Genomic DNA, 13,176 nt, shown 5'->3' with positions numbered 1-13,176 from the left:
CGACCCCCTTCTGACCTGAGACATTTATACGGGACCCTGGGTATATAATTATGCAAATCAAACATTTACGGATAATCTATATATATAAAAGAGTGATGGCATCAGGGCAGCGGACAAAACAACAAAACTACAGCCCCCCCCAACCTCGAAATTTGACAACACAACCCATCATTCACGGCTCTAGGTTGATACAACAAAAAGAAAAGAAAAATAAAGTCCTAATTACAGGGAGAGGAATAATAGTTTTTATCCAATTGCTGCCAGTTTGAAGGCTAAGCTCCGCCCACTTGGTCTCCTAGCAACCTCCTCAGCCCAGGGGACAGGCACAGTTAGGCCTCACTTTGGCCTCTTCCACAGATTATCAGATTTGAACTGGATTATATGGCAGTGTAGACTCAAGGCCCTTCCACACAGCTATGTAACCCATTTAGAATCTTATATTATCTGCTTTGCACTGGATTATCTTGAGTCCACACTGCCATATAATCCACTATATAATCAGTGTGCATACTAAACATAAAGACAACCATACAACAGACATTCAGTACACCACTACCTCAACAATTTCTCACCAACACCACCAGACAACGCGTGGCCGGGCACAGCTAGTATATCATAAAGGCATTTTATTTTAAAACAATTCTTTGGTGTAGATATAGTTTTACCATTTGGACTGGATGGCCCATGTAGTCTCTTCCAACACTTTGATTCTATGATTTATTTAAAGTGAAAACACAAATTTTGCATATGAATGAGATGGATGTATTTATTGTTTGTCCATAAAGAATTACATCCTAACTGAATCTCTGATGGGTTGTTGTATATTTTCCGGGCTGTATGGCCATGGTCCAGAAGTATTCTCTCCTGACGTTTCACCCACATCTATGGCAAGCATGCTCAGATGTTGAATCTCTGATACTGCAGGATGTAGTGGGCCATCTTAAACATTTTTCAGGCTTAGTTTTCAGCCTCAGGTGGCAGACTATGTTGCTTCTTTTTTCTCCTGAATCTGTGTCCATTTGTACAACAGCCACTAGGTGGCAATCTATACACATTTTTGCCACCCCCAGTTTCAGTTAGGCTATGAGATCGTGACCCACAGTTTAAGAGGCTTAGATCTAGTTAAACCTCTCTCAGTGCATGAAATTTAAGGAATAGAGCAGTGCTTATCCCTACCTTCTGTGATGTGACAGTTGCCCAGTTCTGTCCACCTTTGAGGTGTCCATGCATATGTTTTAACTGGGAAATTTTACCATTGTGTGCAAGAATCTCCCCCATCTTAGGAGGTGTTGAGTAACAAGGCTGCAAGATATAGTTGGAAGGTTGACCAGGGAGGTAAAGTTGTCCTAGTTGTGGTGTGTTGTTGGTGTGTATCTTCAAGTCATTTCTGAACTACAGCCACTGTAGGGTGAACCTTTCATGATACTTTCTTCAAACTTTGTTCAGAAGGAGTTTGCAATTGCTTTCCTTTGAGAGAGGCTATACAGTGAGTTTTCATCACCAAGCATGGATTTGAACCCTGGTCTCACTAGTTGTAGTCCAATTCGCTACACCACATTGGCTCTTCCTCCTAGGAATAGATAGTACTTCTTCTTTCTTCATTTACCTTTGTGTTCTGTTTCCTGTATTGAAAAAGGTTGTGTTTGTTTGTTAACTAAAATATAACTCTTTAGTTTGGTGACAAAGCAGAAGATAAAGCAACAAAAAAGTTGCTTAACTGTCAGAAAAATCTTCCTCAACGAATTGTAGGTGCAGGATTTCCCGAACATAAGCGGCCTCCCCCTTGTTTTGGCTCAGTTGCAAAGACCTGTGTTTTCTGTTTCTTTATTTACTATTTATTTCTTGATTTATTTATTGTGCTAAGCAAGCGGTGTTCATGCTAAGCAGGCTGCTGATCCCGCTGCTGATGTGTGTATTGGCTTCCATCTTGTTGAAAGAGAGTCGCAGATCTTGATCATTGATTTATTTGACGGCCGCAAGATTTCTTTTCACTCCGCAGGGATTTGCTCAGAGTTTATTGAGAAGGATGTCTTACCGGAGTTCTGTGCCTGGCTGCGGAGTGACATTTGAAGTCGTTTCGAACATCCCGGAGGTGAGTCTTGGGGAGACCAAGGGGTGAAAACCGTTTCCTAACCTGTCTTGGTGCAATCTCTGTTATGAATAACTTTTATTTATTTATTATTATTTATTTACAGTATTTATATTCTGCCCTTCTCACCCTGAAGGGGACTCAGGGCGGATCACATTATGTACATATAGGGCAAACATTCAATGCCCATGAACACATCGAACAGAGACAGACAGACGCAGAGGCAATTTAACTTTCTCCTGAGGGCATGTTCGATTCTGGCCACAGGGGGGAGCAGCTGCTTCATCATCCACTCTGACGGCACTTCCTCACTTCCTCATTCCAACGTTGTAAATTAGTTCTTTTCAATCACTTTAAAGCATAAGTTCTTTTTATTGGATTTTCATTGTGAGACAGTATATCAGAATTCATACACAAACAACAAAGAACAACATTAGACATACAGACATACAGATTCTATGCAACTACACTGGATTCACAAACACCTACATTGGCTAAAAACAAACAGACAAAAGCGAGACTACATGTACAATCATTCAATTTCATGCATCCATCCAAATATTACCATATCATTTCTCTCTCCTTCGAGAAGCACCTGCTTAGGCCAGGCCCTGCTTTCCTTCAGCCTGCCAACACATAGTTCCAAAACTTCAAAACTCCAAAACTTCAAAACACCAAAACGCATCCTGTTTTCCTAAGAACAATGCCAAGGATCAGACTCCTGTTTCCATACAGCAGAACTGACTCCCTGCAACACGTATCATAACTCCTAAATGCACTCTTTCCTTTTCCCATGAAAAAAGGAGGCTGAAAGTGACCAGACTCTGCGTTCCATTGCATATCTGTCACTCCCATACACCATCTCCACTGAGTATGGCAGGTGAACAGCGCCGCTGTCTGTCACAATTTCGGGATTGTCATAAGTCACTCGTATAGCAATGTTCTGTTGATGTTGTCCCAAAGTTGTAAATGAGCAATAGACATCTTCCATCTTGGCTCTCTCTCAGTTTCCTGGACCAAATGTTGACACTTCTTGATTAGTGTTAGCCTTGTGCTGACTTCCTTCTTAACAGTTGTAAACATTTCCTTAACTTGAAAGAACCATTGTCTCTGCCCCAAAAGTCCATCAAGTCAGCAAATGTTGACAGATGTAGACAGATGTAAACATTTCTGTTATCACTGTTACAGTTCTTATCTCAGTTTAGCAGGCAGTTAGTCGTTGCAGGCCTCAATATTTTAGAATGGTGTCTTCAAAATTTATCTCTCATTCATTCATCTTTCATTCAGTTCATTCAAACCATATATTCATATTTCATCTCGTGACATCTTTGCCAAAAAGTGGTCCTGCCTCTACTGACTAGAACTCCCAACATCCCATAGCATTCAGCCATGGTAGCTAAAGTGGTGCCAAACTGAGTTAATTCTGCAATATAGACACAAATTTAGACTTGCATGTCTTCCAGAGTGGATACGCCACAGAGCTAGTTTAGGCATGGGCCGACTTCAGCCCTCCAGATGTTTTGGGCTCCAGCTCCCACAATTCCTAACAGCTGGGTGATTCAATGTACACAGACTTTGTTTCATGCACAGAAGTATTAAAAACATCAGATAAAAATACTTCTGTTCCTGGTTTGAAAGTGTTATTTCCTGTTTAATTGTGTGGTCCTTACTTTGAAAGTACAGTAGAGTCTCACTTATCCAAGACTCGCTTATCCAAGGTTCTGGATTATCCAATGCATTTTTGTAGTCAGTGTTTTCAATATATCATGATATTTTGGTGCTAAATTCGTAAATACAGTAATTACAACATGACATTACTGCGTATTAAACTATTTTTTCTGTCAAATTTGTTGTATAACATAATGTTTTGGTGCTTAATTTGTAAAATCATAACCTAATTTGATGTTTAATAGGCTTTTCCTTAATAATAATAATAATAATAATAATAATAATAATAATAATAATAATAATAAGTTTATTTGTATCTCGCCTCCATCTCCCCCGAAGGGGACTCGGGGCGGCTTACAGCAAAATCGGGTACAAAACAATATAAAATAAAATATGAAACATCAGAGAACAAAACCAATAATAATATATACACTGCAACCGAGAAAAACAAAAAAACACAACACGGTATTAAAACATCGAATTAAAAACAAAGAGGTTGCAATAGTGGATAGGGTACACACATTGGGTAGGGAGGAGCCCTGAAATAATATCAAGTAATCAGGAAATCCCTCATTATCCAAGGTATTTGCTTATCCAAGGTTCTGCCGGCCCGTTTTGCTTGGATAAGAGAGACTCTACTGTAGTTGTTCTACTCCAGAAACTTTGTTTTTGTGGCTCCCACAAAGTAGGTTGAATTGATTGAGACTTTATGAGATATTCATTGAAAAACTAGAGCAAAATGTGCTGCGGGATGTCCCTCCTGCAGAAACATTTTTTTTGCACTTTAATAAACTTTTCCCATGTTTTTATGATATAACCAATTAGGAAATGGCATTTATAACCCAGGAACAAAAACTGTGTTACATAGTGTAATTTTACACAATATTTTAAAAGTAATTTTGTGAATGAAACAAAAGTTTGTGTACACGGAACCATCAGAAAGCAAAAGTGTCACAACCGCGGATATTCATGCAGACAGATTTGGATTGGAGCATTTGGAATTCCAGATAAGAGTTGCTCAACCTGAACTGTTTCCGAGTTACTTCTGCTCTGTATTGTCATGGATAATGTCTGACAACTTTTCTTTTGCTTTCCACTTTTCTTGGTTCTTTTCTTTTGCTTTTTTTTGAACATGGATAGGACTTTCATTGACTTGCAGTGGTTTCTTCTTCTCCTCCTTCCAGGATGCTCAAGGAGTAGAGGAACGGGAAGCACTGGCAAGAATGGCGGCCAACGTTGACAATGCCGCTTCGGCCGATTCAGAAGCCCATATTGAGAAATACCTCCGAAGCGTCCTGGCTGTGGAGAACATCCTCACTCTCGACCGGCTGCGTCAGGTGAGCAGATGCCACGTGGAAATGCCGTGTGGCAATTAACAACGCGTCACAATTGCTGTGGTGGTGCTAAGAGGTTGGGGCCGGGCTGTGGCGCAGCTGGCTAGTAACCAGCTGCTATAAATCACTACTGACCGAGAGGTCATGAGTTCGAAACCCGGGTCGGGTTAAGCCTCCGACCATTAATAGCCCCGGCTTGCTGTTGACCTATGCAGCCCCGAAAGACAGTTGCACCTGTCAATTAGGGAAATTTAGGGACGCTTTATGCGGGAGGCTAATTTACAACACCATAAAACTGCCAGCAAAACACGAGGAAAGGAATGAGGAAGTACAGCCACTACTGGACGGTGAAGCAACAGCTCCCCCTGTGGCCGGAATCGTGAAGCTGGAAAAATGTTAAAAAAATGCCTCTGAGTCTGTCTAATGTATGTTGTTGTTTGTTGGCATTGAATGTTTGCCATATATGTGTTCATTGTAATCCGCCCTGAGTCCCCTTCGGGGTGAGAAGGGCGGAATATAAATACTGTAAATAAAATAAAATAAAAATAAATAAGAGGTTGCATTACTCCCAGATTTTCTTGGAGAGTCTACTGACCCTATATAATGCCCATAACCCCCCAAACCCAATATTTTGCACCCAAATGTCCTCAGACATGGAACTTTTCCACCCCCAAACATTTTAGGCTCAGCAAAGACCTTCTTGAACAATAGGACGCTTTTCATATCTGTTTTGGACCTGAAATGGTCCTCTTTTGGACCTTAAACCCTTGTCATCTCCAGTGATGTGATGCAAAGTTCTCACCATTGGTTTTCCTTCATCCATGGGTTAGAGACGTAAATCTGATATGTCCAGAAGTACTTGACATTCTTTGTCCTTTGGCTCATTTTTGTCGGAGATGCTGTTATCATGCTTTCTGTCTGTCTATCTATTTATCGCCTGCAGGAAGTTGCCGTGAAAGAACAGCTGGGAGGCAAAGGGAAACTGTATCGAAAGAGCCTCAGTTCTCCAAATGTCAATCGAGTGAGTTTCGGTGCTTAATCTTGCCCATTCCACCAAAAGAGGGGCAATGCATGGGAGACGGTAAAGAAGAGATATAGTCTATTGAGCAAAATTATTCAGCCAATTTTAATTTATGAATTTTAATTTGTGTTTCGTCAGTGGATTTGAACCTGCATTTTAACTCTAGGTATCTCGTTATATGTATTTTGATAGTGTTTTATCTCTTTTGTATTGATGATGTTGTACCCTGCCTTGAGCCACAAGGAGAGGCGGAATAATAATAATAATAATAATAATAATAATAATAATAATAATAATAATGATGTCATCATCATCATAATCTAGCACCTTCTTCTTATTATTATTATTATTATTATTGTTATTATTTTGTTATCAACATCATTATCTAGCACCCAAGAGAGACTCAGTATAGGTATTATCATCATCATCATCATCATCATCATCATTCTATTGTTTTCATTATCATCACCATCATATAGCACCCAAGATGATGAGTTTCATCATCATCATCATTATTATTATTATTATTATTATTATTATTATTATTATTATTATTACTGTTATGTCATCCTTGTCTAGCATCCAAGGAGAGTCTCAGTATTATTAGTATTATTTATTTTGTCATCATCATTATTATCTAGTACCCAAGAGAGTCTCAGTTTTGTTGTTGTTGTTGTCGTCATCATCATCATTTAGCACCCAAGGGAGTGTTATTGTTGTTGTTGTTGTTGTTATTATTATTATTATTATTATTATTATTATTATTATTTTGTTATCAACATCATTATCTAGCACCCAAGAGAGACTCAGTATTGGTGATATTATTATTATTATTATTATTATTATTATTATTATTATTATTATTATTATTTTGTCATCATTATCATCACCATCATCTAGCACCCAAGGGAGTCTCATTGTTGTTGTTGTTTTTGTTGTTGTTGTTGTTGTTGTTGTTATGCCATCCTTGTCTAGCATCCAAGGGGAGTCTCAGTATTATTGTTATTATTATTATTATTATATCAACATAATTCTATAGAACCTGTGAGTCTCTGCATTATTATTATTATTATTATTATTATTATTATTACTATTATTATATTGTTGTCATCATTATCATCACCATCATCTAGCACCCAAGGGAGTCTAATTGTTGTTGTTGTTGTTGTTGTTGTTGTTGTTGTTGTTGTTATGTCATCCTTGTCTAGCATCCAAGGGGAGTCTCATTATTATTATTATTATTATTGACACAACGATGTTGTATGACACAGCAAACAAGATAGACATGCTGGATTTCGTTTCACAAAACCACAAGTCGAACACTTCCCAAGTGTCTAGGACTGTGTGATGTATTTTCGGATGATGCGTGCAGATCCCAGCAGGGTGGCCTTTTGCAGTTGGCAGATCGTAATTTTGTCAATGTCTATTGTTTCCAAATGCCGGCTGAGATCATTATTATTATTATTATTATTATTATTATTATTATTATTATTATTATATCAACATCATTCTATAGCACCCAAGTGAGTCTCCGCATTATTATCACCATCATCATCATCATCTAGCACCCAAGGGAGTTTCATTATTATTATTATTATTATTATTATTATTATTATTATTATTATTATTATTATTATCATCAGCTGCTACAGCAGCATCAACACCCAAGGAATCTTAGTTGGGAGCTTCTCTTAGATGTGCATCCTACTATTTTAAACCCGTCTCTTTGGTTTTCCCAATTTCAGCTCTCAGGAAGCCACCAGGATCTCAATCCGCCCTACAGCCTCGCGACGTACAAAGTAAGCTTTCAGAATATCTTAACTGGGGTAAACGGGAAATTTGGGGAAGCGGAAAGAAATCCGGCCCTGGAAAGGATTTTCTTTTCTTCCCTTCGGAGCTCAGCCAGCCCGGGCCTTCGCAGGTGTCTCTTATACCTTCCTTGGTATTAAACTGCTGAATATTTTATAATCAAGGATTCTTTTTCTTCCCCTGTCTTTTTTTGAAGTCGAAACGCTTCAGGGGAAGGAAAAAAAACCAGCATTGCAATATATTTTATTAATACATTAGGAAAGCTTCTTTAGATGGGATTCACCCAGTCGTAGTTTCTAAACTGCCGAGTTGTGAGCTTTGACAGAACTCTCTGATCTAAGGGAAGACTAGACTGCTGAAACCTTTAACCAATATTTCGATTTTCCTTATGGGAAGGTCACCCTGAGACCTATTATAACAGTGCAAAAATTCAAATCTTGCTGGCCCTTTGGCATATTTTGTGTTCTCATAATCCCAATTGCCCTGTCATTATGTGTTGTAAGAGGCTGGATCTTTCCATTGCAACACTAGCTTATTTGCAGAGAAGAGTGCCTGTCAATGCATATACTGTAACAGAAGGGGTGAAAGTGTTTATTTTATTTGCGTCACAGTCTAAATATTGGCCTAAATTTGCCCAAAATTCAGCAGGAAAACCTGGAGTTCAAAACTTTCTCTAGTACTGTACTTCTTCATTTCTAAGATGCACGCTAATTTCAGTATCATTGATAGAAAAAAGGTCATTTACAGTAGAGTCGCTTATCCAACGTAAACGGGCCGGCAGAGCATTGGATAAGCGAATATGTTGGATAGTAAGGAGAGATTAAGGAAAAGCCTATTAAACATTAAATTAGGTTATGCTTTTACAAATTAAGCACTAAAACATCATGTTATACAACAAATTTGACAGAAAAAGTAGTTCAATACACAGTAATGCTATGTAGTAATTACTGTATTTACGAATTTAGCAGCAAAATATCACGATATATTGAAAACATTGACTACAAAAATGCATTGGATAATCCAGCACCTTGGATAAGCGAGGCTTGGATAAGTGAGACTCTACTGTATTTATAAATTAACTTAGGTACCTGGAAATGCCCAGGTTAGGTATATTCTAACAGTAGTAATTAGAAACAGTTATTGTTTTTTTTTTTTTTGGATTTTATAAATGGTCCCATTAGAAAATCCAAAATAATTTGGGTAAGTTACAACTCCCATCATCATCTGTCATTACCTCCAAACTAACTTGCAAAGGCCACAGAAATAGTCAGGCCTCTCTGAGTATAGAGCTATCTTCCTTCTATGTAAAAAGGATAAGCGAATACTATAATACTTTGCAAAGGTTGAATGTGTTTATATTATTTTGGTTGCCAAATTCAATTGATGTTTAAATAGTGGAGACTATTACAGTCTGGAAGATACTACTGTGGATTATAACAGTTGACTGTACTTATTATTTTCATTATTGTTGTTAACTCTCAGGTAATATTGTATGTATATGGTGCTCTGAATTACATAGTGCAACTTATGTTTTGAAACTTTATAGTATTCGCTTATCCTTTTTACATAGAAGGAAGATAGCTCTATACTCAGAGAGGCCTGACTATTTCTGTGGCCTTTGCAAGTTGCTCTAATATACACATCTCTTTTTATGTTTTGAACCTTTATAGTGTTTGTTTATCTCTTAGACATTGTCTAGTATAGACATTTGTGTGTATTTATCATTATCTCCAAACTACACCGGTATTTAAAGTTGATTGTATTGGATCTGTGTGCCAAGTTTAGTCCAGATCCATTGCCGGTGGGGTTCACAGTGGTCTCTGAGTGTGGGTGAACTACAGCTCCCACCATCCAAGGTCACCCCTCCCTCCCCCCCAAAACCCCTCACCAATATGTAAAGTTGGTCATGGATCTGTAGGCCAAATTTGGTCCAGATCCATCATTGATGGGGTTCATAGTGGTCTCTGGATGTAGTTGAACTACAACTCCAATAATCCAAACTCACATCCCCCTCCAACCCCCCAACCCCCACCAATATGTAAAGTTGGTTTTGGGAGGTCTGTGTGTCAAGTTTGGTCCAGATCCATCATCGGTGGGGTTCACAGTAGTCTCTGGATATGGGTGAAATACAACTCCCATCTTCCAAGGTAATCTCCCCCAACAAAATTGCCAATATGTAAAGTTGGTCATGCAGGGTCCATGTGCCAAGTTTGGTCTGGATCCATCATCGATGGGGTTCACAGTGGTCTCTGAATGCAGGTGAATTACAACTCCCGTCATCCAAAGTCACCCCTCCCCCCCCCAAAAAAACCCCTGGCAATATATAAAGTTAGTCTTGGGGGATCTGTGTGCTAAGTTTGGTACGGATCCATCATCAATGGGGTTCACAGTGGTTTCTGGATGTGGGTAAACTACAAATCTAAGGTCATTCCTCAAGACCCTACCAATATGTAAAGTTGGCCATGTAGGATCCATGTGCAAAGTTTGGTCTGGATCCATCATCGATAGGGTTCATGATTTCTGAATGCAGGTGAACTGCAACTCCCGTCATCCAATGTCACCCCCTCACCACCACCCCCCACCCCCGCTGCCAATATATAAAGTTGGTCTTGGGGGGGTCCGTGTGCTAAGTTTGGTACAGATCCATTTTTGGTGGGGTTCACAGTGGTCTCTGGATATGGGTGAACTACAACTCCGATTGTCCAGGATCATGCCAACCCACCAGGATCTGTGTGCCAAATTACACATATGCATACATACATACATACACATACATACACACACACATATACACACTTATACCAGTTGATTCCAAAACGCACCCCGCTTTTAGAGATAATTCATATGTGTATCTTAGAAGACATTGAATATTTGCAAGTGTCTATTAGATTCCAACTGTCCACAAAGATAGGACCCACTTGGTTGAATCAACTGGGCCATTGAATTGAAGCAGATGATTCGTGATGTTAATTTTTTTTCATTATTTCTCTTTTCCTTTATGTTTCTGTGTCTTTTAACTCTTCAACGGTATCCACCCCTCCTTGCATGTGTCAGTGTCCAAAGGTCCCCACCGAGGTAACTTGAGTCATTAGGCTCGCCTAATGACCGGGATACGTGCGCTATCCCACTCTGGAGTGTGCTTGAACCGTGAACCCGTTTGCTTTAACCCTGGTGCCTAACATCTGCTTTGTGGTGTATCCCTCGCTTCCCCATTGCTTTGTTAACCTAGGAATATGTGCGTAATAACCCCTCTGAAGGTGGTGGCCTGTGTTTTGGCGTGTGGAATTTGGCATTGATTTTGATGTGGAGAGCTTATCTATGGTAACTTTCTCTGGCTTGGAAACAGTCCACGCGAAAGGGATTTAGGAGTCTTAGGACACCACCAGCTGGACATGAACCAACAGTGTGATGCGGGCAGCTCAAAAAAAGCAATGTGATTCTTGGTTGCATCAATAGGATTATAGTGTTTAGAGTAGGCATGGGCCAACTTGGGCCCTCCAGGTGTTTTGGACTTCAACTCCCACAATTCCTAACAGCCGGTTATGTTGTATCCCAGCCTGCACCTGAGCTGTCAGGTGAGCCTGAGGTTGGTCCTGTTCAGCCTGTGATTGTGCCTGCACCGGACAAATCAGATGAATCTGGGTTGGGGCTTAGGATTTCCATGCAGCCAGAGTTGGATGAAGCTGCTGTTCCTGGCCAGCCAGAGTCTGTCTCTGAGGATTCTGGGAACAAGCATACAATGGTTTCAAGCAGGCAGCTTGAACCACATTTTTGGGAGAATCAAGGTCAAACCATCCAATGGGAGATGGGCATTTCAGTTGTTAATAACACTAACGAGGTTGACAGAAAGAAAGCTATATTTCAACAGAGACAAGAAAGGGAGGTTTCAAGACGAAGCAAAAGTCTGCTAATGAGAAAAGGATTTGAACAAACTTCCCACGGAAAGCGGCCTTGATTTCAGCTTTAAGAGGAACTGCTTCTGAGAGGGGTTTTCAGAGGTGGTAACTTTGCTCATCGAGCATGGTTCCTATTCATGGACTCATATAATCCTGTTCCTTGTTCCTGTGGATTTTCATGCCAAGTTCATGTAGCCTTGTATCTTGAGTTTTGTTCCAGTCCTAGTTTTGCTCTTGGAGAATTTTGGATTATCCAGTCATTGTTCCTGGAAGTTTTGCAGTTTGGATTCCTTGTTCCAGTCAAAGATCTTGTTATTTGTTCCAGTTCTGTTCCTGTTCCTTGGACTAATTTTGATACCTTGTTGGGGTTTATTCTTGTGTTTGATTTTCATGGACCTTTGCTTCAAGACTCCCAAGTATCTTGCACATGATGGACTAAAATCTTATTTCATTGACTTTGAACTTTGATTTGCTATTGCTTACATATAGTCTTCAATAAACAACTTGCTTTGCTTATAATCTGGGGCTTCAGCATGGTTTTGAGGTGTCTCTGCAGCCTTAGGGATTGTAGGAGTTGAAGTCCAAAACACCTGGAGGGCCCGAGTTGGCCCATGCCTGCCCTAAAGCACCTCGCCTACGTTTCTTCTTTTTGACAATCAGAAGGCAGAAGGAGAAGCTGAGATGACCTCACATTGGTTTTGCAGCTGGGTGCGGAGAGAAGCTGTTACTGTGCAAATTGAGCAGATCAAGCAAAAGCTGGCGAGATGTTTCTAAAATTAGAGTTCATAGGAACAGCTTTACAAGTTCTTGGGTTTTTTATTACGAGTTTTTTTTCCAATTCCCCCAGTTGATGAAATTACATGCTCATAGAAAGCATAATGCGGCATTTTGTAGACGTGCCTCTAGTGAGGAGGACTACATTAAAAGTGGCACCTGTTCCTGAGAAAAATGTACGAGGGTTGAATGAAAAGTAATGCCTCCACCTTCATAAGAGATGGTAGTCCTGGTATGCGGCAGATACTGGCTTGTTCAGTAGACTCTCCTCTACAGTTCCATTTGGCGGGAAGCCTTAGCATTGAACGGTTGTGTTGTTAAAGTGCAAAATATGGAGCCCTGCACAGACGGTCAGTCAATGCGACTTAAGCAACGTGCAGTCATTGAATTCTTGACAACAGAAGGTGTCACCCCAAAGGAGATTCCTCAGAGAATGCAAGCTGTTTATGAGGATTGTGTGGATGTGAGTACTGTGTGTTGTTGGGTGAGTAAGTTTAAAGATGTTGAGGTGGGAACATCTGACTTGCGTGACAAACAAAGAGTTGGATCTTCCGATAGCCAAGCAAAGCAATAATGTGACCCACA

The 13,176-nt window shown here is 39.9% G+C and overlaps 1 protein-coding gene across 3 annotated transcripts in view; it reads left to right on the top strand.

The window, feature by feature from the left end:
* kif13b (kinesin family member 13B) overlaps nucleotides 1-13,176 on the top strand; it is a 304,005-nt gene that overhangs the window by 256,973 nt on the left and 33,856 nt on the right. For 2 of the 3 annotated variants that reach the window (XM_062968805.1, XM_062968807.1), the window contains exons 32-36: nucleotides 2,000-2,092; nucleotides 4,942-5,094; nucleotides 6,035-6,112; nucleotides 7,858-7,911; nucleotides 10,976-10,996. In XM_062968805.1, coding sequence (XP_062824875.1) covers nucleotides 2,000-2,092; nucleotides 4,942-5,094; nucleotides 6,035-6,112; nucleotides 7,858-7,911; nucleotides 10,976-10,996 — 399 coding nt within the window. The remainder of the gene's footprint in view (nucleotides 1-1,999; nucleotides 2,093-4,941; nucleotides 5,095-6,034; nucleotides 6,113-7,857; nucleotides 7,912-10,975; nucleotides 10,997-13,176) is intronic. The other variant, XM_062968806.1, reaches the window with a different exon arrangement.

Source organism: Anolis carolinensis, chromosome 1 (assembly GCF_035594765.1).
Source record: "Anolis carolinensis isolate JA03-04 chromosome 1, rAnoCar3.1.pri, whole genome shotgun sequence".
NCBI classification, from domain to species: Eukaryota; Metazoa; Chordata; class Lepidosauria; order Squamata; family Dactyloidae; genus Anolis; species Anolis carolinensis.
Note: the sequence above shows the minus strand (reverse complement) of the source record. Positions and strands in the feature narration are given on the sequence as shown.